Source organism: Camellia sinensis, chromosome 2 (assembly GCF_055761805.1).
Source record: "Camellia sinensis isolate YWXY chromosome 2, ASM5576180v1, whole genome shotgun sequence".
In the NCBI taxonomy this organism is placed as follows: Eukaryota; Viridiplantae; Streptophyta; class Magnoliopsida; order Ericales; family Theaceae; genus Camellia; species Camellia sinensis.
Window position 1 is genome coordinate 90,986,596 of NC_138962.1, and position 27,283 is coordinate 91,013,878.

The 27,283-nt window shown below is 37.5% G+C and overlaps 2 protein-coding genes across 4 annotated transcripts in view; one reads left to right on the forward strand and one right to left on the reverse strand.

Annotated features, from left to right (window-relative positions):
• LOC114263964 (piezo-type mechanosensitive ion channel homolog) overlaps window positions 1-27,283 on the forward strand; it is a 121,678-nt gene that overhangs the window by 30,490 nt on the left and 63,905 nt on the right. For all 3 annotated transcript variants that reach the window (XM_082915062.1, XM_082915059.1, XM_082915060.1), the window contains 3 exons: window positions 14,984-15,068; window positions 20,425-20,640; window positions 20,724-20,901. In XM_082915062.1, the coding sequence (XP_082771188.1) occupies window positions 14,984-15,068; window positions 20,425-20,640; window positions 20,724-20,901 (479 nt within the window). The remainder of the gene's footprint in view (window positions 1-14,983; window positions 15,069-20,424; window positions 20,641-20,723; window positions 20,902-27,283) is intronic.
• LOC145820185 (uncharacterized) lies at window positions 1,357-8,796 on the reverse strand. Its single transcript, XM_082915063.1, has 2 exons — window positions 7,295-8,796; window positions 1,357-2,157 (listed from the first exon to the last, which is right to left on the reverse strand). The coding sequence occupies exon 1, from the start codon at window positions 7,927-7,929 to the stop codon at window positions 7,501-7,503; it is 429 nt and encodes a 142-aa protein (XP_082771189.1). The 5' UTR covers window positions 7,930-8,796; the 3' UTR covers window positions 1,357-2,157; window positions 7,295-7,500.

Here is a 27,283-nt window from a genome sequence, read left to right on the forward strand (position 1 = left end):
TGTCTATAAGTTTATTATCTATCAGTTAGCTTGATACCTCTGGTTTTGATGTTATCTTTTCTTCTTCTATCTGTTCTGTGCAGGATCGGATGTCTGAACAGTAGATTAGGACTGGCCGTAGAGTTAGAGACCTCTATGTGGTAGAGAGCTTGCATCTGCCTATGGCAACCTCTCTGACTGCCTTTTCCTCTTTGTAGTTAGATTCTTTGTCTAGTCCTTTCTACTTGTGGCATTCTAGATTAGGGCATTTGTCTGTTGATCGCTTACAGTCTTTAGCTCAGTCTGATATCTTGGGTAAAGTTTCTTCTAGTGAACTTACTGAATGTCGTGGGTGTAAACTTGCCAAAATGACAGCCTTATTTTTTCGTAAAAGTACTTCTATCACTGATACATCATTTTCTTTAGTTCATACTGATATTTGGGGTCCTTCTCCTGATCTCACCAAAGGGGGTTCTGCATACTATGTGTTATTTGTTGATACTACACCCGTTACACTTGGGTTTATCTTATGACTTGTAAATCTGACTTCTACTAGACATACCGTACTTTTCAGTCTATGGTCACTACACAATTTGGGTCTACTATTAAATTGTTGCGGTCTGACTTGGGTAGGGAATACTTTAAAATTGAATTCTGTGAATATTTGGCCAAATTGGGTACCATTCACCAAACTTCTTGTACTGATACACCTGCCCAAAATGGTTTAGCTGAGTATAAACACCGTCATCTCCTTGAGATAGCTCGGTCTCTCTTTCTCTCTGCCTCCGTTTCAGCTCCGTTTTGGGGTGAGGTAGTTCTTACTACTACTTTTCTTCTCAACCGTATGCCTACCCCCCTTCTTTTGGTCGGTTTCCTTATAAGATTCTGTTTTCTCAACTTCCTAATTACTTCCTCCTTCGTGTGTTTGGGTCCGATTGTTTTGTCCTTTTACCTCGTAAAGATGGGACCAAACTTAGTGCCTAGTCTGTCCTATGTGACCTCAACGAGTCAACAAGAGAGATAACTGGTGCGGTGGCCTGTGAACCTCAACCAAACACCTCTGGTTTTGCTCCGTTGAACTTTCCGATGCGGTCGATGGAGCAAAAAATGGCAGTGCAAACGGATATTGAAGCTAATCAGTATACATTGAAGTCCTGTGTTGAAACTATGACTGCGGTCACAAACTTGTCGCACCGGCTGCAGAGTAGGACAAATGAGGTGCAGCAGTTAAACGCCCAACTGGCTCTGCTCCAACGCATGTATAAGGATGCGCGAGCAGAGATAAGTGTGCTAAAGGCGGAAAATAAGGAGCTGAAGCGGAAGGCCACCGTTATGTTCCGATTTGGAGGTCCGCCATATGCTGTAGTGGAGGAGCAGGGTTGGTTACAGAATGTTACAGAGAACGAAGAGGTTTCAACTGGTTTGTTATGCTTCCAAGCCTCAGACTTCGCTTTGGTTTATAAAGACAGAGACGACGAGGCCGACACGCGCTCTGTCAATCACGTGCATCGCCGCGTGTTAGGCGCCCCTTTTGATGGCTCGACGCTTTCTGTCGAGCACGTCTTTTGATGAAGTGGGCGCGCCTTTTGATGGCACGCCTTTTGATGGCACGCCTTTTTATGGATTGGGCACGCCTTTGATGGCACGCCTTTTGAAAGATTGGGCACACCTTTTGAGGGTGCGATTTTTTAAGGGTCCGACAAGACTCTGTAAACTGTCCCGACATTGATTCCGGTTAGTTTCTACAAGGGTCCAGCAAGACTCCGTAAACTGTCACAACAACTGTCACAACAGTGTCTGTTACAACGGTCCGACATGACCCCATAAACTGTCTTCTACATGGTTATGACACCCCCATACAGTGTCCTCTACAACATTATGACACCACCATCCAGTGTCTTCACCAATGGTCTGACACGACCATACAGTGTCTCTTATCCTCTTTTATTTTTATGTATTTTCTTGTTTTGTTACTCTCTCCAAACTCAAGTTGGTTAGTTCCTATCCCCCTTGAGTTTGCGGGGGGCTGTTAAAATCCACCTACTCTCCACCTACTTCACCCACTTAAACCTACTCCACTAAACCTAACCCACTACACCACTACCACCTCACCTACTCCACTAAACCTAACCCACTACACCACTACCACCTCCACTTCACCTACTCCTTACCTACTTGCTGGAAATTTGTGTTAATACATATAATATGATAGTGGTGTTGGTGGTAGATAGTGGCATGTATAGAATATGATAGTGGTGTTGGTGGTAGATAGTGGCATGTATAGAATATGATAGTGGTGTTGGTGGTAGATAGTGGCATGTATAGAATATGATAGTGGTGTTGGTGGTAGATAGTGGCATGTATATAATATGATAGTGGTAGATAGTGGTAATATATAATATGTAAGTGGCATATAATGGGTTATAATGATGTTTGTAATATCTCCTATATAAGGAGTGTCATTTGGTCTTGTAAAATAAGAAGTTTTGAATATAACAGAAATATATTTCTTCTTCCTCATATTTTCTAAGTTAGGAGTTCTTCTTCCTCATATTTTCTAAGTTGGTATCAGAGCAACAAAAAACGCAGCAGCCCTAAAACCGTCATAGCCATGTCGGAAGTCACGTCCGAAACCACTTCAACCCCTGCCGCTGCCATTCCGGTGAAAACGTCCAACTCTCACTCTGTCCAAATCACCACCATCCGCCTAAATGGTGATAATTTTCTCCGCTGGTCACAATCTGTCCGGATGTATATCCGTGGGCAAGGAAAGATCGGTTACATCACTGGTGACAAGAAGGCTCCTGCTATTAATGATCCGCTGTTCGACAGTTGGGACGCTGAAAACTCCATGGTTATGACATGGTTGGTCAATTCTATGTAGGAGGATATAAGCTCTAATTACATGTGCTATCCTACTGCACAAGAATTGTGGGATAATGTTAGTCAGATGTATTCTGACCTAGGAAATCAATCTCAAGTTTTCGAATTAACTTTGAAGTTGGGAGAGATTCGTCAAGGAGATGATTCCGTCACCAAATATTTCAATTCGTTGAAAAGGTTGTGGCAGGATCTTGACATCTTCAACACATACGAATGGAAATCGGTTGACGACTGCAACCACCACAAGAAAACTGTGGAAGACAGCCGTATTTACAAGTTTCTTGCCGGCCTCAACATTGAGTTCGATGAAGTGCGAGGAAGAATTATTGGCAGACCTCCTCTCCCATCCATTGGCGAAGTATTTGCCGAAGTCAGAAGGGAAGAGAGCCGAAGGAGCGTCATGCTTAAGAAAAAAGGTACAGGTGAATCAATTGAAATTTCTGCTTTAATTAGCGATGCTGCGGCCAACAAGGCTGCAAATTACCAGCGCAGGTTTGATGATAAGCCACGGGTCTGGTGTGATTTTTGCAACAAGCCTCGCCATACACGCGAAACGTGTTGGAAGATCCATGGCAAACCTGTCAACTGGAAAAGCAGCAAACAAGGAGAGAAGAATCGTGGCTTTCCTACTGCTAATGAAGCCGATTCAGGTCCCTTCAACAAAGAGCAGATTGATCAACTCTTAAAGCTGATAAAATCCAACTCCTCATCCGGTACTCCTAGTGTTTTGTTGGCACAAACAGGTAGAAATCCTAAAGCCTTCTCTTGCCTAAACTTCTCTCCGTGGATCATAGATTCCGGTGCCTCCGATCACATGACTAGTTTTTCCCATTTATTTAATACCTATTTCCCTTGTTCTGGTCATGACAAAATCAGAATAGCCGATGGTAGTTTTTCACCTATTGCAGGAAAAGGATTTATTAAACTAACTGAGAAAATTAATCTCAATGCTGTTCTTCACGTCCCCAACTTAGCCTGTAACCTTTTGTCTGTCAGTAAACTATCTAAGGATTCTAATTGTCGTGTTACATTTTTTGAATCCCATTGTGAATTTCAGGACCAGAACTCGGGGATGATGATTGGGCGTGCTAGGATGCTTGAAGGTCTTTACTACTTTGATGAAGTACCTGTTAGTAATAAAAAAACTCAGAGCTTTAATAGTACTAGTTCAATCTCTGTTCGAGAAAAAATAATGCTATGGCACTATAGGCTAGGACATCCTAGTTTTCTTTATCTGAAACATTTATTTCCAGAATTATTTCAAGGGATTGATTGTTCTTCTTTTCATTGTGAAAGTTGCATTTTTGCAAAATTTCATCGCTCTACTTATTTGCCAAAACCTTACCAGACTTCCAAACCTTTTTATTTGATTCATAGTGATGTTTGGGGCCCTTCTAAAATCACTACTCTTTCTGGTAAAAGATGGTTTGTTACATTTATTGATGACCATACCCGCTTATGTTGGATTTATTTGATGAATAAAAAATCTGACGTGAAAAATTTATTCACAAATTTTTACAATATGATTGAAAACCAATTTCAAACCAAAATTGGTATTTTACATTCTGATAATGGAACAGAATATTTCAATGAGCAGTTGGGTGAGTTTTTGGAAAAAAAGGGAATTTTTCATCAATCTACATGTCGGGATACCCCTCAACAAAATGGCATTGCAGAACGAAAAAATAAACATCTACTTGAAGTTGCACGTGCTATAATGTTTTACATGCATGTTCCTAAATATTTATGGGGTGAAGCAATTTTAACAGCCTCTTATTTGATAAACAGGATGCCTACAAAGGTGTTAACATACAAAACACCTTTCGATTGTCTCAAAGCTTTTTTTCCTGACACGAGGTTGTTTTCTGATTTACCCGCCAAAGTTTTTGGATGTACTGCCTATGTTCATGTTCCTAGTCAATTTCGTTCAAAACTTGACCCCCGTGCTATAAAATGTGTTTTTTTGGGTTATTCCTCAAACAAAAAGGGGTATAAGTGTTTCGATCCTCAAACCAAGAAATTTCATGTGAGTATGGATGTGTCATTTGTGGAAACAAAATCCTATTTCCCCAACACTTCTCTTCAGGGGGAGACAAGTGGAGTAGAAGACCGTTTTTGGGATATTTCTATCCCGCTCCCCAATGTCATTTATCCTACACAAAAACCACATCTGTCTGATAATGATCACTTAGGAGAACCAAGTTCTATGGTGCCTAGTCAAGAAGATTCTTGTTTAGGGGGAGAAGTACTACAAAATGATCTAAATCCTGAGCTTCAGGTTTATACTAGGAAGCGATTTCATCTGAAGAATAATGACCTGAATGTCCATCCTAATGACCCGAATGTCCACCCGAGTTCTGGCATCGAAATTTTAGGTAATCCTATTCCTTCTATTTCCGACCTTGATGTTCCTATAGCAATTAGGAAAGGTGTCCGAAATTGCATTAAACATCCTATTGCAAATTACCTCTCCTATCAAAGACTGTCTAAAAACCATAGAGCTTTCACATCTAGGATTTCACACTTGTTTGTTCCAAGGAATATACAGGAAGCATTGGATGATCCGAATTGGAAATTAGCAGTCATGGAGGAGATGAATGCTTTAAGGAGAAGTGGTACTTGGGAGATAGTTGATCTACCCAAAGACAAGAAAACAGTTGGGTGTAAATGGGTGTTTACGATAAAATGTAACGCAGATGGAAGCGTTGAGAGATACAAGGCGAGACTGGTGGCTAAAGGTTTCACTCAAACTTATGGGATCGACTATCAGGAGACGTTTGCTCCTGTTGCTAAAATAAATTCCATCAGAGTACTGTTATCTCTTGCAGTAAATTCAGATTGGCCTCTACATCAACTTGACATTAAAAATGCATTTCTCAATGGTGATCTTGAAGAGGAGGTGTTCATGAGCCTACCGCCGGGATTTGAGCAGAGACTTGGAAGCGAGAGAGTATGCAGATTGAACAAATCATTATACGGACTCAAACAATCACCAAGAGCGTGGTTTGAACGCTTTGGGAAGGCAGTTATCAGTTGTGGCTTCTCGCAGAGTCAAGCAGATCACACAATATTTTATAAACATTCAAAAAACAGTAAAATTGCAATTTTGATTGTTTATGTTGATGACATCATTTTAACTGGTAATGATGAAGCAGAGTTAGCAGCCCTCAAAGAGAAACTCGCAAAAGAATTTCACATTAAGGATCTGGGAGCTCTCAAGTATTTCCTCGGAATGGAATTTGCAAGATCCAAGGAAGGTATATTCGTTAATCAGAGAAAATATGTTCTTGATCTCCTTGGAGAAACAGGTATGCTTGGTTGTAAGATGGTGGAGACTCCGATCGAGCCTAACTTGAAGTTACAAGCTGCTAAGGCTGAAGAAGTCAAAGAGAGGGAACAATATCAGCGACTTGTCGGGAAATTGATTTACTTGTCTCATACGCGGCCTGATATTGCCTTTGCAGTCAGCATGGTAAGTCAGTTCATGCACTCACCAGGGGCAGAGCACTTTGAGGCCGTTTATAAGATCTTAAGATATTTGAAAGGAACTCCAGGGAGAGGCTTACTGTTCAAGAAACATGGACATCTTCAAGTTGAAGTATACACAGATGCAGACTGGGCCGGAAGTGTTACAGACAGGAGATCAACATCCGGATACTGCTCCTTTGTAGGTGGGAACCTAGTTACATGGCGGAGTAAAAAACAGAATGTGGTAGCTAGAAGTAGTGCAGAAGCAGAGTTCAGAGCTGTTGCCCATGGAATCTGTGAAGTAATGTGGATTAAAAGAATTCTTGAAGAATTAAAACTTTCTCACCCGACACCTATGAAGGTCTATTGTGACAACAAAGCAGCTATATCTATAGCTCATAATCCAGTTCTACATGATCGCACAAAACATATAGAAGTGGATAAACATTTCATCAAGGAGAAAATCAATGCTGGCATAATCTGTATGATCTACCTTCCAACAGGTGAACAATTAGCTGATGTACTAACGAAGGGACTACACAAGAAGCAATTTGATAAGCTGACTAGCAAGCTGGCTATGGAAGATATCTTCAAACCAGCTTGAGGGGGAGTGCTGGAAATTTGTGTTAATACATATAATATGATAGTGGTGTTGGTGGTAGATAGTGGCATGTATAGAATATGATAGTGGTGTTGGTGGTAGATAGTGGCATGTATAGAATATGATAGTGGTGTTGGTGGTAGATAGTGGCATGTATATAATATGATAGTGGTAGATAGTGGTAATATATAATATGTAAGTGGCATATAATGGGTTATAATGATGTTTGTAATATCTCCTATATAAGGAGTGTCATTTGGTCTTGTAAAATAAGAAGTTTTGAATATAACAGAAATATATTTCTTCTTCCTCATATTTTCTAAGTTAGGAGTTCTTCTTCCTCATATTTTCTAAGTCTACTACACACTCACCCTCTTCTATATATAGGAATCATGAATCATTGTAATAAAAATCAATATAAATCAATCAATAATACATTAAATTTCTACATGGTATCAGAGCAAGGTTAAGCACTTAGTATTTTTCGTTTCACCGGCGGGCGGCAACCTCGCCTTGGCCGCCCGCCGGACCTCAACCTATTCCGCTTATTTTCTACACATACCTTCCCATCACTGCCTAAATCCTCTCTCTTGAGGCCAATGTGAATTCCTCTTCTTCATAATCTGCACTAACTGTGGCATCTTTTCCTGGGGCAAACTCTGCAACCCAACACTCAATCTATGCTTCTCCTCCATGCTCATTTGCCTCTTGTTAGGATCCTTCGCCTTCAGCTTTGGTTTGGGCTTCGCCACAGCCTTGAGCTTCACTGCAGCTTTCAGCTTCACGACAGCCTTCGGTTTCACAGCAGCTTTTGGCTTCGCAGCTGGCTTGGCATTTGCCGCTGGCTTGGGCTTCACAGCGGCTTTAGCTTTTGACGCAGCAGCTTTTGTCTTAACCGGAGCCTTCTTTTCCTTTTTCGTTTTTACAGCCTTCGGCTTTGCAGCAGCCTTCGGCTTTGCTTCCCTCTGGTGGCTCCCCAGGTTCCACCTGAGCTGCATGATTCATTTATAGCTGCAATTGATAAGGGAAGTATTAGAACAATGCCCAATAGAAGTATGCCAGCTGCTCCTTACCCTACTCCTGGAGCACTATTAATAGGTGATGCTTTCAACATGCGTCATCCTTTAACTGGTGGAGGAATGACTGGAGCCCTGTATAAGGTGTTTTGTGCATCTCCTGATCAAGCAAGGAAGGAAATGCGTGAAGCATGTTTTGATTATTTGAGCCTTGGAGGTGTGTGTTCAACAGGACCAGTGGCTTTACTCTCTGGTCTAAATCCTAGCCCATTGAGCTTGATACTCCATTTCTTTGCTATAGCCATATATGGTGTTGGCCGTCTCTTGCTACCATTTCCTTCCCCTAAGCGCCTGTGGATAGCAGCTAGATTATTTTTGGGTGTATCGGCTATCATTTTTCCCCTCTTTCTCTCACATGGGCTTGTCCCCTCTCTCTCCTCCGTTTGATTTCAAAATCCATTATTTTTATTTATTTTCTCCAAACCACTTTCCTTATTTCCCCCATCTTTCATTTTGATTTCAAATATATTTTTATTATTTCTTTCTTTATTTTTCTTTCACATTATTTTTTTATCTTTTTCAAATTCCATTCATACCATATAGCTTTGCACACCAAACCATCTTTTATTCATCTCAGGGATCAACCCCGATCACAATTTTAACAAAAAAAAAAAAAAAAAACAACCACAACAACACAAACCACAACACCACAAGATTTGTTTTCTTTTCTGCAGACGGCCACCCACCGACCTCACTTTTTCGCCTATTCCGCCGGTCTTTTCTTCTTGCCTCCGTCCTGGGCGGCCCTTGACGGTGTTGCCTCCGTGTTTCCCACTCCACTGGGCACGATCACTCCATACAGTTATAGTTTCACTCAGAAAGGTTATTGCTGTTATGACCCCATTTCCCGTCATATTTCTGTCTCCCGCCATGTTCCCTTTCTCGAACGTCTACCTTACTTTCATTTTCCTCCTCTCACCGCCCTAGTTTTCAAAGAGGATTTAGTTCATATTGATCCGTTTCCTTTTGAGATCCCGTCTGATGAGTACATCTCCACAGTTCCTCCTGAGCTTGTTCCATTTTCTCCTCCAGCTTCACCTCTAGCTGCTTCTCTTCCTCCGTTGTTAGTTTATTCTTATCACAGGGCTCTTCTTCCACCGGTTGTCTCTGCCCCTGCTGCTGATCCTCCTGCTTCTAACGACTCTGATCCTGCTGCACACCGATATCCTACTCGAGTGCATCATCCTCCAAACAAGTTGGGTTGGTTTAATACATGTTTTTCTGCTTCCTATCGTACTTTTTTATCTGCTATTCACTCTTGTTTAGAACCTCAATCTTACAAAGAGGCCTGTCAGGATCTTTATTGCATTCAAGTTATGGAGGATGAGTTGTCTGCTTTGCAGAAAACTAGTACTTGGGAGTTGGTTCCTTTGCTTGCTAGTAAGAATCTGGTTGGTTGCAAATGGGTCTATAAAGTCAAAACTCATTCCGATGGTTCTCTTGAGCGCTACAAAGCTCATTTGGTTGCCAAAGGTTTCTCATAGGAGTATGGTATTGATTATGAGGAGACCTTTGCTCCTGTTGCCAAGATGATTACTGTCCGTACTTTGATCTCTGTCGTTGTTCGTTCTTGACCTCTTTATCAGATGGATGTTAAGAATGCTTTTCTTAATGGCCATCTCACAGAGGAGGTTTGCATGCGTCCTCTCCTTGGCCTTCACCATTCCCCTGGACAAGTTTGTCGCTTTTGGCATACTCTGTATGGTCTGAAACAATCTCTTCGTGCTTGGTATGATCGCTTTCAGATTGCTGTTACTACGCTTAGGTTTCATCCTTGTGCTCATGACTCTACTTTATTTTTTCTCCATACCTTTGTTGGATTTGTTGCCTTATTACTGTATGTGAATGATATGATCATCACTGGCTCTGACTCTTCTGTTATCTCTGAGGTCAGCAGCATCTTTTCGCACCTTTGAAACGAAGGATCTGGGCCCCTTGCAGTATTTTCTTGGTATTGAGGTAGCTTTTTCTTCCAAGAGCTACTTTCTATCTTCGGCCAAGTATGCCAATGAGGTTATTCATCGTGCTGCTCTTACTGACACTAAGATTTCTGATACCTTAATTGAACTTAATATAAAGCTCAACACTACTGATGGTGTTCTTCTGGATGATCCTACTTTATATCGAGAGCTCGTGGGTTGTTTAGTCTATCTGATGGTTACTCGTCCTGATCTTGCCTATGCTATTCATGTGGTTAGCCTGTTTGTCTTTGCTCCTCGCTCCATGCATTGGGCTGCATTGGTTCGGATTCTTCGCTATATCTGAGGTACTATATTTTAGGGTTTACTATTGTCCTCTACTTTCTCTTTAGATTTGGTGGCCTATGCTGATTCTGATTGGGCTGGTGATGTTACTGATCGCAAGTTCATGTCTGGTTTCTATATGTTTCTTAGCGCTTCCTTGATCTCTTGGAAAAGCAAGAAATAAACTGTTATTGCTCGCTCTACTGCTGAAGCTGAGTATCGTGCTATGGCTCATGCTACTGCTGAAGTTGTCTGGCTTCATTGTCTTATCTCTGACTTGGGCATCCCTCAGTCTTCTCTGACCTCCCTCTATTGTGACAACTATAATGCTATTCAGATTGCACATAACACTGTCTTCCATGAGTGGACCATGTATATTGAGATTGATTGTCACTTTGCTCGTCAGTATCTGCAGTCTGGCTTTATCTCGGTTCTTTTTATCTCTTCGACTCTGCAACTTGCTGACTTCTTTACCAAGACTCACACCATGGCCCGGTTTCAATTTCTTCTTGGCAAACTCTTAGTGTTTTCTGCTAAAACACCTTGAGTTTGAGCGGAGGTGTGAAAATATTGTGTATATATGTATATATGGTAGTGTAGTGTGTATATATTCTGAGAGATTGTGAGAGATTGGGTGAATATTTTCATTTCCTTTTTAGTCTTAGGGTTAGGAGTACTATATAATAAGATGTATCCTTTGTATTTTGACACAATTGAATATATAGTTCTTATTCATAAATCATACAAACCCTCCCTCTTGAAGTGAAGAGAAGAAACCCTAGAAACCTATGATGCACCGTCACTTCAAAATAGGTGCCGTAGCGGTGTTGGACGTGGTGACACAACAGGGATAAAAGAACACGTACAGGTATGCCAGTTGACATGTCCCTTTATTTAATTATTTTTTTAGTGTTTTTGATGGATGTTAGATGTTGAATGTTTATTACTTTTTACTTAGATTTAAATAATTATTAGATCATCCATAAAAAAGACGTAAAAGATAAGAGTTAAATTAAGTGCAAATTTTTTTAAATATTAAATTAGTGTTAGTTTTTGTTGATTTTGTGTTTGTTGATGTAAATATTAATCTAGATGGCAAATAAAAATATAAAACAACTTATTGCCCTATCACCACCATGTCCGTGTCTCTATTTTTTTGAAATCACCATGTCCCATGTCCCATGTCAGTGTATCTTAGTTAGAAACGAAATGATGATAAAACCCAATTCTATTTGGATAGATTTGAAGTTCTTGATGAGTAGAACAACTTTAAAGCTTCAACTCTTGGATGATCTCACTCTTTGGCCTTCAAATCTTGGGATATATAGGAGGGTTTGAGAGGATAAATATATAAAGAGAGCATATAGAGAGAGTGGAAGAGAAAAATTTGATAGGTTTAAGGTTCTCTTGAATTTGAAGTGAATATTTATAGAGGTGTGTCAAAATTACTGTTTTTGATAGAAAATTCCCGAATTCTATAGGTATCTTCTCTTAGGGGAACCAGTCTAGTGTTTCACGTGAAATTACCTATTGATCTTCGCTCGGGCGAAGCCTTTCGTTTGCTTGAGCGCACAAATCTAGAAAGACTTCACGGGTCAATTTCAAATGGACACATCTCCTTTCTCCAAACTCGGAATTGGGAAAAAGTTGTCTAAATTAATGCCTAAAAAAGTCTAGTTTCTAATGGTGATGGCATCACATCAACATTCCAACTATAAAAGGAGATATGGTCAAAATAGTGCAAGGTGGTTTGATTACACTTTCCAAATCTTTGAGGATTTGATCTATATTAAGCAGGAACAACCCTAGGTCAAAATTTAACTCATCTAAGTCCAAAATAGTCAACTCTAAAGTGACAAAAAGTTTAAATTTGCAGGAACTGCAAACATGGCACAACTCAAGTATACTCAAATAGATTCAAAATTTTGGATCGTTATAGTTTGGTTTTATTGGCTCCTCTCTGATTTAGTTGTTTTCTTGTCGTCTCTTACTCTCTAATTTGAAAATAAAAGTGCAATCCAGATCGCTTATAACTTTATCTTTCTTGAGCGCACTATGCACATGGAGATTGATTGTCCTTTTGTTCATTGATATCTTTAGTTGGGTGGCAATGCATTGTTTGTTGTCTCATCTTCCTTGCACTATGTGAACGTCTTCATCAAGACTCACTTTTGATTTGACAAACTTTCAGTACTCACTGGGCTTGCATCATGGGTTTTCAATGTATTGGTTGGTTTATGTTTACTATATATGGGTATTTTAGTCTTTGGTGTTTATTAGAGTGTTTTATTCTCTCGTCTTTTATATAAACAACATAAATAGTTTGGTTTTGAGGTTAATGGTGTGAATGTTGTAATAGTACAAGGGTAGTTTTGTATGCATTTGTTTCCTATAAGGGTAGTTTCGTATTTTGTATTCTAATTAGGTTTTGCTCTTCACAACTATATTAGCACATGTAATTTATGATTATTGTTTGATGCAAGAACTATCCATCTGAAGGGGTATCGATGCCATGATCCGGTTTCTAAGAAGTTATATGTTTCCCATCATGTGATTTTTCTTGAGCGTCTCCCTAACTTTTCTCTCCCTCCCAAGACTGTTCCCGTCTCTAAGGAAGATTTGATTAATACTAATTTGTTTCCTGTTGTTGTTTCGGATGATGACTATACCTGTATGATTGAAGTTTTCGAGATTCTCTCTTCCCCTGCTCCTTCTTCAGGTATCGAGCTTCACTCTTCTCTAGCTCCTCCTTTCAGTATCTAGTCTTTTGCTTTGCTCTATTATCTTAAGAAGGCTCCTTCTCCCCCTTGTGTCCATTAGTTCGTTTACTCCTACCCCTACTCATGTGGATCATACTTCAATGTCCATTACCTTTGTTGCTCCTCCCATTGCTTCCGTAGATCCTGCTCCTAAATGGCATTATCCTCTTTGTGATCATAAACCACTAGTAAGACTTAACTTTGCTAATACTTGAATTTCTATTTTCTATTAGGCTTTTGTTATCTATTCTCCATGCTTACTTTGAGCCTTAGTCTTACAAGGATGCTTGTACTGACCCTAGCTAGGTACATGCTATTCAAGATGAATTAGCTGTTTTTGAAAAGACTTGTACTTGGGATTTGGTTCCTCTGCATGCTGGTAAACATCAGGTAGGGTGTAAGTGGTTTCATAAAGTGGAAAGCCACTTTGATGGTTCTTTGGAACATTACAAGGCTCGCTTGGTTGCCAAGGATTTTTCTCAGAAGTATAAGATTGATTATGAGGAGAAGTTTGCTCTTATTGCTCAGGTGATAACTGATTTTTCCTTAATTTTGTTGTTGTGGTTTGTTAGTCTCTTTCAGCTCGATGTTAAGAATGCCTTCTTCAATGGTCAGTTTAATGAGGAAGTTTATATGAGTTTGCCTCATGGCTTGTCTCATCCCTCTACAGTATGTTTGTCGCCTGTGTTGTGCTCTCTATGGTTTCAAGCAATCTTCTTGTACTTGGTATGAGCGCTTTTAATCCACAATCACTCGAATCGGTTTCCACTTCAGTGCTCATGATTCTGCTCTTTTTCTTCATACTTTTTTGTTGGAATGGTTGTTCTATTGCTTTATGTGGATGACATGATTGTTATTGGGTTTGATTCTTCTACTATTTCTCAGGTGAAACAATATTTGTTTTAAGCTTTGAGATGAAGAATCTTGGTCTTTTGTGTTATTTTTTTGGTATTGAGGTTGCTTTCTATCCCAAGGGTTACTTCTTGTCTCAGTCCAGGTATGCTCGTGAGATTCTTTGTTGTACCCGTCTAATTGATAAGAAGGTTGTTGATAGTCCTATTGAATTGCATGCCAAGTTCTCTCCATTTGATGGGGTTCTTCTTGATGATCCTTGTGAGTATCATGAGTGGGTTGATTGCTTGGTCTATCTCATTATGACATGACTTGATATTGCCTATGTTGTCCATGCGGTTAACCAATTTGTTTTTGCTCCTTGCTCTACTCATTAGGAAGTTTTGCTTCACATTCTTTGCGATATATGTGACACTATCTTTCAGAGTTTATTGTTGTCGTGTTCTTCTCCATTGACTCTTTGCTCTTATGTTGATGTTGATTGGGCTGGTGATGATTCTGATCACAACTCTACCTTTGGTTTGTGTTTTTCTTGGTGACTTTCTTATCTCATGCGGTGTAGTAAGAAACAATCTGTTGTGGCTCAGTCAGCGGATGAGGCCGAATATCGTGCTATGGCTCATGAACTGTTAAAGATAGTATGGCTTCTTTGGCTTCTTTCTACTATGGGTGTCTATCTTCTCTCGTATGCCTCTCTACTGTGATAATAGGAGTGCTGTCCAGATTGCCCACAATTCTGTTTTCCATGAGCGTAAGCACATTGAAATTGATTGTCACTTTGTTCGTCAGCATTTTTAATTGGGGATTATTGCTCTTCCTTTTGTTTCTTCCTCCTTGTAGTTCACCAACTTCTTCACCAGGACTCAGACTTCTGCTTATTTTTGGTTTGCCGACTTCTTGTTTTATGTGTATTTGTTTCGTATAAGGGTAGTTTTGTATTTTGTATTCTAATTAAGGTTAGCTCTTGACAACTGTATTAGCGCATGTAATTTCTGATTATCGTTTGACACAATAACTATTCATCTTCTCTTACAAATGGAATAATACATATTTTCTCTCATATTGGCTAACATTTCTTGCATGCTAGTATGCTATATTTATGTCATGTATTTTGTTCTGCAGATCTGGTGTAAGGCACACCAATGTGATGTTGAGGGGAGCAGTTTTTCGGACATTTAGCATCAACTTTTTTACTTATGGTTTGCCGGTAGATATTTCAACTATAAATATTTTCATCTGTTTCTTTCATTAGTAACTGTTTCATTTCAAATCTGTAACCTATCACTCCCAATATTTCAAGACACACCAATGTGATGTTGAGGGGAGCAGTTGATTTTTTGAATTGGATAATCTACTCAATAAGAAGAATAAGAAATATGAGAAGAAGAGGGATGGAAGGGTGAGGAGTAATGGCTGAAAATAGTGACAGTCCTAGAGTTCTTGCCCTGTTTATTATAATTTAAGTGCAACTCACAAGGGAGCTACACTACTGCCCCTAATTATATGCTAGTCTTGGCTATTGAATTGAGGTCACCACAATAAATTTGACAACCAAGTCTGATATCTACGTGCATCAAATAATGCACTCTTACTATTGATACCTAGTCTATAGTTTTGTTCTAAGACGCACATACACTTTCACAGTGGTGTGTTCGTTCAGACACCGTCAATTGTTTGGACAATTTCCAACATGTGTTGGACACATGTCCATACATATCCTATTATTTATTTATTTATTTAAGACCTAGACTTGCTTTGGGCACTTGGGGGAAAAATGTGTCCATTGCTTAGACTTAGACACATATGAACATATTACAAGTTTGAAGATCTAATTATGAAAGAAAAACAATGTATATTTATGTTGGATAGTTTAAAAACATTGTTGGGCTCATTTCTAAACAAATTTAACTTTTGGGACTAGTGGTAATCTAATATGATATGAGAGCTTAGGTTAGAGGTCTTTTTGTTGAAGTCTTTCTGTTTGTATTTGTTTCTGATTTGCATTCTAGTTGTCTCTATGTATGTCCATTGCATCTCCACTTGCAAGATGTGGTTGAACGTAAGGAAGGGTGTTGGAAGACATTGTTGGGCTAATGTTTTAACAACTTATGCTTTTGGTTAGTGGTGATCTAACAATTTATGCTTATTAATCCCTCCTTTAAAATTTAGAAATTAATGTTTATTTATTTTATTATTAGTATTATCTTTGAATGAAATATTCAAATATATGGCATATAAGGAATATATAGAAGTATATATTTTGTGCATGTACCACATGTCGTGTTTTGCATTTTTTGAAAATTGACATATCAGCATGTTTGTGTCGTGTGTCTAGGTCTATGCTTCTTAGATTTTGTTTAGTTGGTGTGTTCACGGGCTTGCAACTGGACATCCCTATATCTTCAATAGATCAAGAAGATATTTCTTTATGAGATGTACATACCTTACCTAAACTTGGCCCTTAACACCTAATTGGTGTTTTGAATATTGAGGTCCTTTATTTCAAACTATTAGTCCTATAAGTCATTAAGCCTTGCATCTCATCATTGTCTCCCTAACTTGTATCTCTATTTCTTGCTAGCAATGCTAAAGATCTTACATCATACTCTTAGATATTGCTTTATCAATATAAAACTTTTCCTGGCATACATTCCTTCCCTCTAATTGAAGGGAATAAAAACCCAGGGCAACAACCTGTTAGATCACCATTAGTTCCACAAGCTTAAGCTATTAGGGAAGTGGCCCAATAGTGTATATCATACATCCTCTTTGACATACATCTCTGTTTCGCACATGGAGATGTAAACATCCAACTGGGTAAAGAAACAAAATGCAAATGGGGAAACAAATGCAAAGGGAGACTTGCAAGGCTGGCCCTAAAAGTTCATAGGCCCAAAGAGAATACCTAATACGGAGGCCTTACATTTCTGCATATCACTCAAAAAGATAAAATCAACTTAAAAAAGTTATTACAAAAATTTAGAAGGATAAAATCTAGTTTTATTGTTTTATATTTTAACCATTTACACATGAAAAAAAAAATACTATACAAAAATTTAGAGTTATAACTTCAAAGAAAATTTAAACGAAGTATATCACTGTATCAGTTAAACATTACTGTTCTTGCATTTTTAGTTGTAAAATTGAACCAAGAGCTCCTAATTGAGATTCAGTTAATTCTTCTATAGTTTCAGGAAGTATGATTAAATAAACAATCCATTCAATGCATTCCATTATTCAACAAGCTACAATCAATTCAATTCTAGAGATTTTAGTTTTTAAGTAAGTCAACAAACAATTGAAGTAAAACTTGAAATGATACAAAATCTAAAGGCATCTAGAGAGAATATTAAGATCTAAGAAAGTAAAAACTCATAATGATGAATTAGGCTGGAGAGAAGTTTGGTAAAGTGAAATTGATTACTTTGGCTCCTTCACTAATAAAATTGTGTTGTTTTTGGGTTTGGTGTTATATGCTGGATTTAGTTAGGTTTTGGCAAGCTAAAATCAAAGTAATTAGGATCCTCCATTTATAAAAACAAATTTGTTTTTGAGTTTAGTATTCAAGGCTGGAGTTAGGTGAGCTTTGGTAAGTTAAAAATTAAAATAATTGGGGCCCTTCATTTAATTGATGTATAAAAAAAATCAATATTACAAGGATTTTTTCTAAACGGGGCCCCTAATTTTTAGCTCAAACCGAGGGGCCTAAAGAGACGGCTTTGTCGGGTTGTCCCAAAGACTGCCTTGGAGACTAGAACCCAAAAGCTCTTCTAACCTAGCTTTGATACCATTGTTAGATCACTACTAGTCCCAAAAGATTAAGCTATTAGGAAAGGAGCCTAACATAACCCTTCTAGTTCTTCACACAACAATAAATTATTTACTTATATTATACACACACACACACACACAACACACATTATCCTTATCAAATTATTCAAGAGGACCACCTGAGTTTGCTACTAGAGAGTAAAACTTAGAAGAGGAGTTCATTGTTTGCAATAGAATTGTACCATATAATCCATATAAAGCTTGTCCTTGCATACAATCCTTCCCTCTCATTCGAGGGAATGGAAAACCAGAGGAATAACTACTTTGACTTTCTTCTCTAGGCCTCTATATAGGAAGGCATTTTCTATATTAAATTAATCAAGAGGGAAACCTAAGTTTCTAGCAGAGTGTAGAACACGTAGGAGTTCATTTTTGCAATATGAGTGTACCAGATAATCAATCCCACTAGTTTGAGTGAAGTCCTTATACACCAATTTTTGGCTTCCATGGAACCAACAACTTCATATTGTACTGTAAACACCCTCTTATGTCCACACTATCTTCTTTCTACAAGGAAAGTTATAGGAGCAAAGTCCTTTGCCAAGTGAATTGGAAGGTCAAAATATGAACAATAGGATAATAAGCAATAGGATGAAGAGTTTCTCATTTTGGAGCAAGTTTCTTCTTGACAGGAGCAAGTTTCTCACTTAGGAGCGCTGTTGACACCATAGTTTATTTTTCTCTTGGTTGTAGCCCGTCGATTATGGCCAAATCTAATTTAGTTGATTGTGGCCTGTCAATTATGATTTGTTGATTCAGACCATAAACCATCTTTAAATAGTAAAGTTGGCTACATTTATTACTATTATTATTAATATCATCTTTATCAATTTTTTTATATTATTGTTATTAATATGATTGCTAGTTTTATGCAGAATGTGAAGGAATTAGGTGGGTGGTCAAACATGGGATATGGATGATGTTGAGGAAATCATGGGTTTAGTTACCCCTCTCTCTCATGTGGCTAAGCCTATAATATAGGCCAACAAAGATACAAAGAAAGGACACACAACTCAACTCACACAACGTGAATTCTAGTAGTAGTATCTATCTAGGAGTAGTCACTTAGCATTTTAGGAGTAGTTCAGCTATAGATTGTTACTGTTACTCTCTAGTGGTTGGTGGTTTTACTGTTTCTTTATTCTTGATTAAGTTCATGTAACTTGTGACAAGTGATAATTTTATCAGTTTAATATCAATTCAGTTCTGTTTTTTTATATTCCTCTTCATTTAATTTTCTCCAAAGAAGTCCTTAATCTATTTAAGGAATAGAACCCAACCACATTGCTTGATCTATTTTTGTTTTGTGAATATTTTAGTTTATCTGTCGATTGGCTTCTGTAGATCTCATTAAAACTAAATTTTTGCTAACAAGCGCATAATTGAGTTTCTGAATAAGAAATGTCACCCCAGGAGTTTCCTACTACTTACTGAACAAGTCATATCAAACTATCAAAAATGCAACACAAATCTAACTATAGTTGTAGAGTTGGGAGACTAGCTTCTAATGATCCATGAAGCCTAACACAAGACTTTGGCTGATTTAAATTTAGTTAGTTTTGTTTTGTGTGTGCGTGTGTGTGTGTGTGTGTTTTTTTCTATAGGTTAAATTAGTGTCAATTTTCATTAATTTTGGTTGTTTATGGATGTAACGTAATATTTATATATATAGAAAATAAAAAAAATAGTTTTGGTCGTAGCCCTACCGTGTCCGTATCTTCATTCTTTTGAAATCACTGTGTCCCATGTCCATATTCGTTTCTATGCCCATATTTCTTAGAATAAGGGCTAAACTAAATATACGGAATGTAATTTTAGAAATAATAGAAGTAGAAGTAGAAAAGAAGTTTAGATTAAAAAAAACCCTCGAGAGATACTAAAAAGTGAACAATTTTGTTATCTAGGTGTCAATTATTAATAGGTGGAGAAATGCTTTTGGCATTCAACAATAGATACTAACAAAATTAGAAAGAAGATTTTCTTGTTTTCTTTTTTCTTTTTTATAAAAGATCTATAAGGCCAACGAAACTTTACTTGATATGATATTGGACAACTATGAAATAACGCAATAATAAAATGAGTGTAGTTGAGATGATCATGCTAAGACAGATGTCTGGTCAGACTTGGAAAGATAGAATTAGAACTGACTATATTTGTGAAATAGTGGTAGCAACATCAATAAATTGGGAGAGAGCAAATTAAGATGGTTTGGTCATGTAAAATAAATATTGGTAAATGAAACAGTAAGGAAGAGTGATATGATTACTATAAATAAAAATGTTAGGGGAGGGTAAGGCTTAAATTGACATGAGATATTGTAGTCAAAAGGATATGAATTTATTTAATATAGCTGAGCGTATAGCCCTTGATAAAGTGGAATGATGGAAAATGATTTGTGTAGTAGACCGCAATTTATTGGGACACAATGCATGGTTTGGTTTATTAATGCGATTCTGTTTATCTATGCTTATATTATACATGCTTTGGCCTATTATGTGTCATTTTGTAAGCTATGGTTTCTTGTTCTTGTGTCGAATATCATATAGTGGATATTGAACTAGTAAGTGTATTTAGTTCTTTTGCTTTCTAAAGTTTGTTGTTTTTTACATGCCCTTTCAGGAGCGACTAGTCTTGTTCATGCTTTTGACGTAGATCTACACAATTGCCATTATGTTTATTTACTTAGAGATTTCAGTTTATTTACCTACATATTTCGGTTCTTAATGTGGCAGATCTCCTTGTTTGCTCTTTCATTCTGGAGTTTCCATTTTGCAAGTCTATGTGCATTTGGATTACTTGCATATGTTGGCTACATACTATACACCTTCCCTTCCTTGTTTCAATTGCACCGTTTGAACTGCTTGCTTCTTATTTTCATCCTCTTGTGGGCTGCCAGCACATATATCTTTAATGTGGCATTTACAGTTCTAAATAAAGAACTACAGAAGGTAAACCTCTCTTTCGATAGATGCACAAGCTCTTTATTATTTTGATTGAATTTTTTTGATTAGACCTTGTAACTTTTTTCCAGGACATGGATGTATGGGAAACTATTGGCTTATGGCATTACCCTATTCCTGGATTTTTCATATTTGCACAATTTTGTCTTGGAATTCTTGTTGCTATGAGTAACCTTGTGAACAGCTCTGTATTTCTATACTTGTCTGATGGGGATGCACAATCCACAAATGATAATTGCACAGTGGAAGGTGAGGAAATAACTTGTCTTTTCAACTGTAGAATTTGCAGCAGTCTGCATCACATCTTTGTACTTTGTTTATTTTTATGCAGTTTTATTTGTTGACACAACAATTCCTAGAAAATTTGGACTTGGACACAGAGCAGGTACATGGTGTCAAATATGTCACTGTGTATTTTCTACATTTATTTGTTTAAAAATAAGTGGGAATAAAACATTTTAACATCTTACCCTAAAAGTATGGATATGAACATGACATGGATATAGACATGGGTATGGACATGGACATGGGACACAGTGATTTTGAAAATAATTAGGATACGGATACAATGAGGATATGACAAAAAAAGAAATATACACACATATATATGTTATTTTATTTGCTATATATATGAATATAAATTTAGAGCACAAATATATAAGAAGATCAATGTAGATGCGGGTGTATTTATATTTTTACTTTCCACTTTTGTTTTCATAAATTTCACTTTGATCCCTAATCAACTATAAAAAATTATAAAAAATAAGAAACCATAGGACACGTGTCTTGTAAAAAATAATAATTAAAAAAATTGACACACAACATGTCTGACACATGGACATGCGTTTCCTTGGTGTGTTGGTGTCCAATATGTTCCAAACATGGACATGCCACCTATTTTAAAGTGTGTGATCTTACTGTTAGAATGTGTCCCACATCATCTAGAGTTGTCCCATCTGTGCTAGTTATAAGGCTCCAGTTTCCCTCTCCTTAACACTTGGGTTTTAAGAAGTGTAGGCTGGGCTTTTCAATTTGGTATCAGAGCTTGGTGTGTTGTAGTCCAGGAGGATGTGTTGGAATGTGTCCCACATTGCCTAGAGTTGTCCCATCTCTGCTAGTTATATGGCTCCAATTTCCCTCTCCTTAACACCTGGGTTTTAAGGAGAGGAGAGATAGGGAAAGAAAGATCTGTATAATATTGAATATTGTGTTGAATAAATATGTAACAATATATACAAGACTCCTTTATATGGGAGGAGAGAAACCTAAGTATGGTAATCCTAAATATTGTAATGAATATAATATGGTATATATGATAGAATATATAGTTACTAAATTTAACATGGTATCAAAGCTAGGTTAAGCACCTAGTAATTTTGCTTCACCGGTGGGCGGCAACCTTGTCTTGGCCGCTTGCCGGACCTCAACTCATTTCGTTGCCATATTTTCTTTTCAATATCGCTTTGTGGTGATTTCATCCTCTGTTCACTAGTTTATTCCTATCCCAAATATCTCATCATATTTTTTTTTTATACTTGGAATCCATTATTTTTTCTTTTTGTGTGTATTTTTGCTCCACTTTGTCTTTCCCTCTGTTTCAACCTCAAATAGGTTTCTTCTATCTTCAAACCTATTTGAGTTTGAGGGGGGTATTATATCTATATCATGGTGAGCATGGTGATATACCATGTGAACCACTTAAGCCGCCCCCTTTGGCTCACAACCCAAGGCGCCCCCTTTGGCGCACCATCCAAGCCACCTCCTGGCTCACTTTCTAATAAGCCACCCCTTAGTGCACTTAGTCATCTGTTGTCATCATCGTTTAGCACCACGTCATAAGTTATGTATGTGCCACGCTTGCTGGTTCAACATCCAGTTCTTTACATTGGTCCAACATGACTCCTTTAAACTATCTCGACATTGATTCCAGTTAGTCTCTACAATGGTTCGTCATGACCCCTTAAACTGTCCCGACATTGATTCCGGTCAGTTCCTATAACGGTTCAGCATGACCTTGTAAACTATCCTGACATTGATTTCGGTTAATTCCTACAATGGTCCAACATGATGTTAAACTGTCCCGGCATTAGTTCTGACCAGTTTCTACAATGGTCTGGCATGACCATAAACTGTTTCCCTGTCACACCGTAAATCCGGGCATGACCGGCCGTTGCCCACAGGGACTAAGCCCAAGGCACACGTATGCCTAAACACGAATCCAATATCACAAAGAATAAATGTAACGATAGTCTAGAAATAAACAAATCAAAATCCAATCCAGTGACATGTCACAAGTATAAATGGTAAAACCAGCCATAACCAACTTCCAAAAATATATACTAAAGGGAACACAAACCGGCCACAAAATAAAATAATTCTAAATAAAATCCAACCACAATGTATGCACAAAACTGACATAACAAGCTAAAACAGAATAAATGAATGTCCTAGAGGTGCATGCAATTGAGTCCCCGCTACGCCATGAGTCCACTCTGAGTCCTTCTATCACCTGGAAATGATAAACAACTAAGTCAGCTGATAGCTCAGTGAGTAGAAGCATGGATAGTAAATACAGTTTTGAAAAACAGGGTTCAATTCCAAAATAAGATATATATCACAGAAACTAGATTGGCATACAGTTTTGATAAAGACAGTCTGTTTCAAAAAGAATGTTCAACAGTTCAATGGTTAAAACACTCATGTCTCTCGAGAATATTACAAATGGCATTCTCCACTTAAAATAGATTACAACATGATCATCAATAATTTTCTGGGTACCAAGAATAACAAGTAACACGCTACAAAGTTCTCAAGGCAATAAGCCCGTTGGATCCAATATTGAACCAAAAGTCATCCTCAGGGTGGCAACCTGGACATTTTCTCTAAAGAAGATCTGATTGAAGGTCACCTAGCTTAGCCTAGGTCTTTTCCTTATAATGGTCGAGCACTAGAGTCATCACAGCCCAACCTGGATCTGTTCCCTAGTAGCTAGAGCCACCACATGCAGTGGAATAAATTCCCTGGAGTTTTATATACAGTTGGTCCCAATCATCAATACAATTCAGTTGCGCAGAATGTGGTAATTCACCATTATAAACATCAGAATATTTCAAACAGTTTACTGTATGCCAAGTTTACACATGTTTCAGAAATAATTTAATTCCATAAATAATATAATAATTTATTAAAACAGTTTAGTCCTGAAATAACAATTTAATTTCCCAACAGTTCAGGGTAGGAAAACATTTATAAAATATGTAGCATGCAACTACTCACTTGAAAACGAAGTAATATAATCTTCGAATAGAGTATGAAAGTCCAATTATTGCCATGAACCAAGTATGAAAATTACACGTTACTACTAATTCAAAAATACTAAAAAGAATAATAAAGTACCCCATACTAAAGCGCACTAACACAGCTCAACCCCACTCACCGTTACTCTTAAATAATACCTAAGTTTATGTTCTTCAAGGTCTCAAATTACTCAAGACATGGGTTCAGATCGAAACTTAATTAAAAGTAACTTTAAGATAAAACAAAATTTTAAACAAGTTTTCCCAATTCACTCTCTAAATTTGAAAATTAAAAACCCAGTCTACGCCGTTTGAAAAATTCCAAAACCCTCCAAATATCAACTAATATATCCTAAGCTTCAAACCCATATGGTTTTGTTCGATTTTCTTATCAAAATAATTAGTTATATCCAAACAGGTCGCTTTCTGCAGCACTTTAAAGAAATTGATGGTTCTCTTAATATACACTAGCAATCAATGGAAGGCCAAAAATGTAAGTAACTAGACTCGTAACCGGTTCTGATGATGTTGATTTGATAATTTTTAGATTTATACCCATAGAGAACGAGACTTCTAAAGTTACTTCTAAAGTTACTATTTGTACTAATTTTTTGGACAGATTTGAACGCATCGGTTTATGGATTTTGACTCCCAAAAATTATGAAAAAATTCTAATATGAAATTAAATATGTAATAAAGTCACAGTAAAAATTTCAGTTCAAAGTTCATTCATTTGATATGGTTTCTTGATTTTTATAGTTTGTGATTTTAGGACCAAGAATTTCCATCCACCATTGTAACCCAAAACTTCCCATCACCAACCCCTCGCTTCACACCTCCGTCCCTCACCCTTACACAACAATGACTTCAGCAACTCAATGATTACCATGGTCTTATTTAAAGAAAATAAGATACATGTTTACATATAAAAATATTTACCTATACAACTGCTCCTATTCCTTCTTTAATTTCCTTTACAAATGACACCCTCTTCTCTCTCTTCACTGTATCTCACGGCTGCTACTAGGGTAGTTTAGAAAAGAAACGATATCTCACCAACAGGGTTTAATCCTCCTATAATAAATTTTCAAAATGACCTTATTACTAACTATTTTATTTGTTTTATACTACTTCGCCTTATTAGTCAAAATAAAATAACATTATTTGATAAATTATATTTAGTACATTTTTTTACATATATTATTAAAACCTTATATTTTCATTATAGACCTGCATTATAAATTTATTTAAAGCTTAAACTTAATTAAAATACACTCCAATAATATTTAATTGGCACTTTCATATTCACAAGCAAAATATTTGAGGTCGTAAAATTATTAATGCTTTTATTATTTATTTTTTGGGTTCTCACACTCCCGGTATTAGCTCCTACCTCTAATCTATCTCAAGCATCCCTGTGCACCCATCTAAACTTTGCAATCTATTTGTCTCGGATCTATCCATATTTTATTTTATTTTTAGTTTTATTTTTAGTTTTAGTTTCTCTCGCCAAACTCAAGTTGGTATCCCTACTTGAGTCTGAGGGAGTGTGTTAATATAGCAACTATATATTCTATCTATCATACGTCTCATATTATATTCATTACCATATTTAGGATTACCATACTTAGGTTTCTCTCCTCATTTATAAAGGAGTCTTGTATATATTGTTGCATAATTATTCAACACAATATTCAATATAGTACAAATCTCTCTCTCTCTCTTTCTCTCGTTTAGATATTCTAACACTTACCACCGATTTTGAAGTGTTTGTGATCTTACCTTTTAAGTTAAATTTATTAGGAATGGGAAGAAGAAGAACGAGAGGCAGTGTATGGTAAATGAACAAGAGAATTAGAATTAGGGTTCTCTCCCTTATCCTCTTGTATTTATATTAATTTAGTTCAAAGTATAAATATATCCTGTTAAAATAGTATATTATTAGTTGGGTTATTATTATTATTATTAGTTGGGTTATTATTCAATTGTGATTATTCTATGCCTTAGGGCTCCCTTGTTATTATTAATCTTCATCAATATAAAAAGGGGATGATATCACAATCATTCCCTAATCTTGGTATTCTCTAAAATTATCATGGTATCAGAGCCTAACCCTAAAACCTAAACCCATCTACCCACACAGTTCTGTTACCCACCGGAGCCACCAGCCGGAGACAACCCACTTCAGCAGCCGAGAAGGACCCAGGTTGTTTCAGCTGGGTTAATGTCATTGTAGGGTTCGAAAATCACCTTGGTTGGTTGAAATCAATGCCAAAGGCCATCCTGGTCTCTCGTTGGTCTTTGCCGACAGGCCTCCTGGCCTAGTTGACCACTGGTGTAGGCTCTCCTTGCTTGGCCGACTGCCTCCAACAGCCCCTGTGCCTTCTTTGGCTCCATGCTACACCTCTGATGGTATCGTCTCTCTCTCTGCTGTCGTCCTTCTCTTCCTCTACATTCGTTTGTGTGTGTACTCTATTTTGTGTCTATTGTTATGAGATATTGAACATTCTCGGACTATTTCTTTGAACAATGCCTGGTTTCTTCGTTTCTCTAAAAAAAAAATGAAAAAAAAGAAAGGAAACAAAAAAAAAAACTCTATGACTTCTTAATTCTTTATGTTGTTTTTCCCTTCCACCACCATCTTTCGGGTTTGTGATTGGCATTAGTTTGTTGAGGGTTCGGTAGTATAGTATTCATGGCAGATTCCACTAGTGTGTCCACTACTTCTCAGACACCTAGGAGTGAGAGTTCCACTATACCTATTACTATGACTGATAACCCCAACTCTAGCCTTAAAATCATCACCTCTTTATTTAATGGTCAGAACTATCTAGCGTGGTCGTAGAGTTTGACTATGTTTTAAGAGCAGAAGGAAGATGGAGTATGTTGATGGCAGGATACAAGCACCCAGCACAACTGACCCCGGGTTACGACCAATGAGAGATTACCAACTCTTTGATTATGGGTTGGCTTGTTCATTTGATGGTATCAGAAATTGGTGAGGGCTACTTGTATATGGACTACCCAGGATGTTTGGGATGTTGTGGCTGCCATTTATTCCCGCAAAGGGAATTTCTCATAGGCATTTGAGTTACGCCGCTCTATTGAGAGCTCGGTTCAAGGGGAGCAGATTGTTTTTCAGTACTTCACCTTCCTTACCAACGGTTGGAAACGCATTGATCACCTGCAGGACTATAAAGCCTGTTTGCACTGCTGATTCAGTCAGGTACAGGAAGTTCATTGCACAGGAAAGGGTCTTCATGTTTCTGGCATGTCTTAATGTGGAGTATGATCCGGTTCAAAGTCGGGTTCTGAATATGGACACTCTTCCTTTA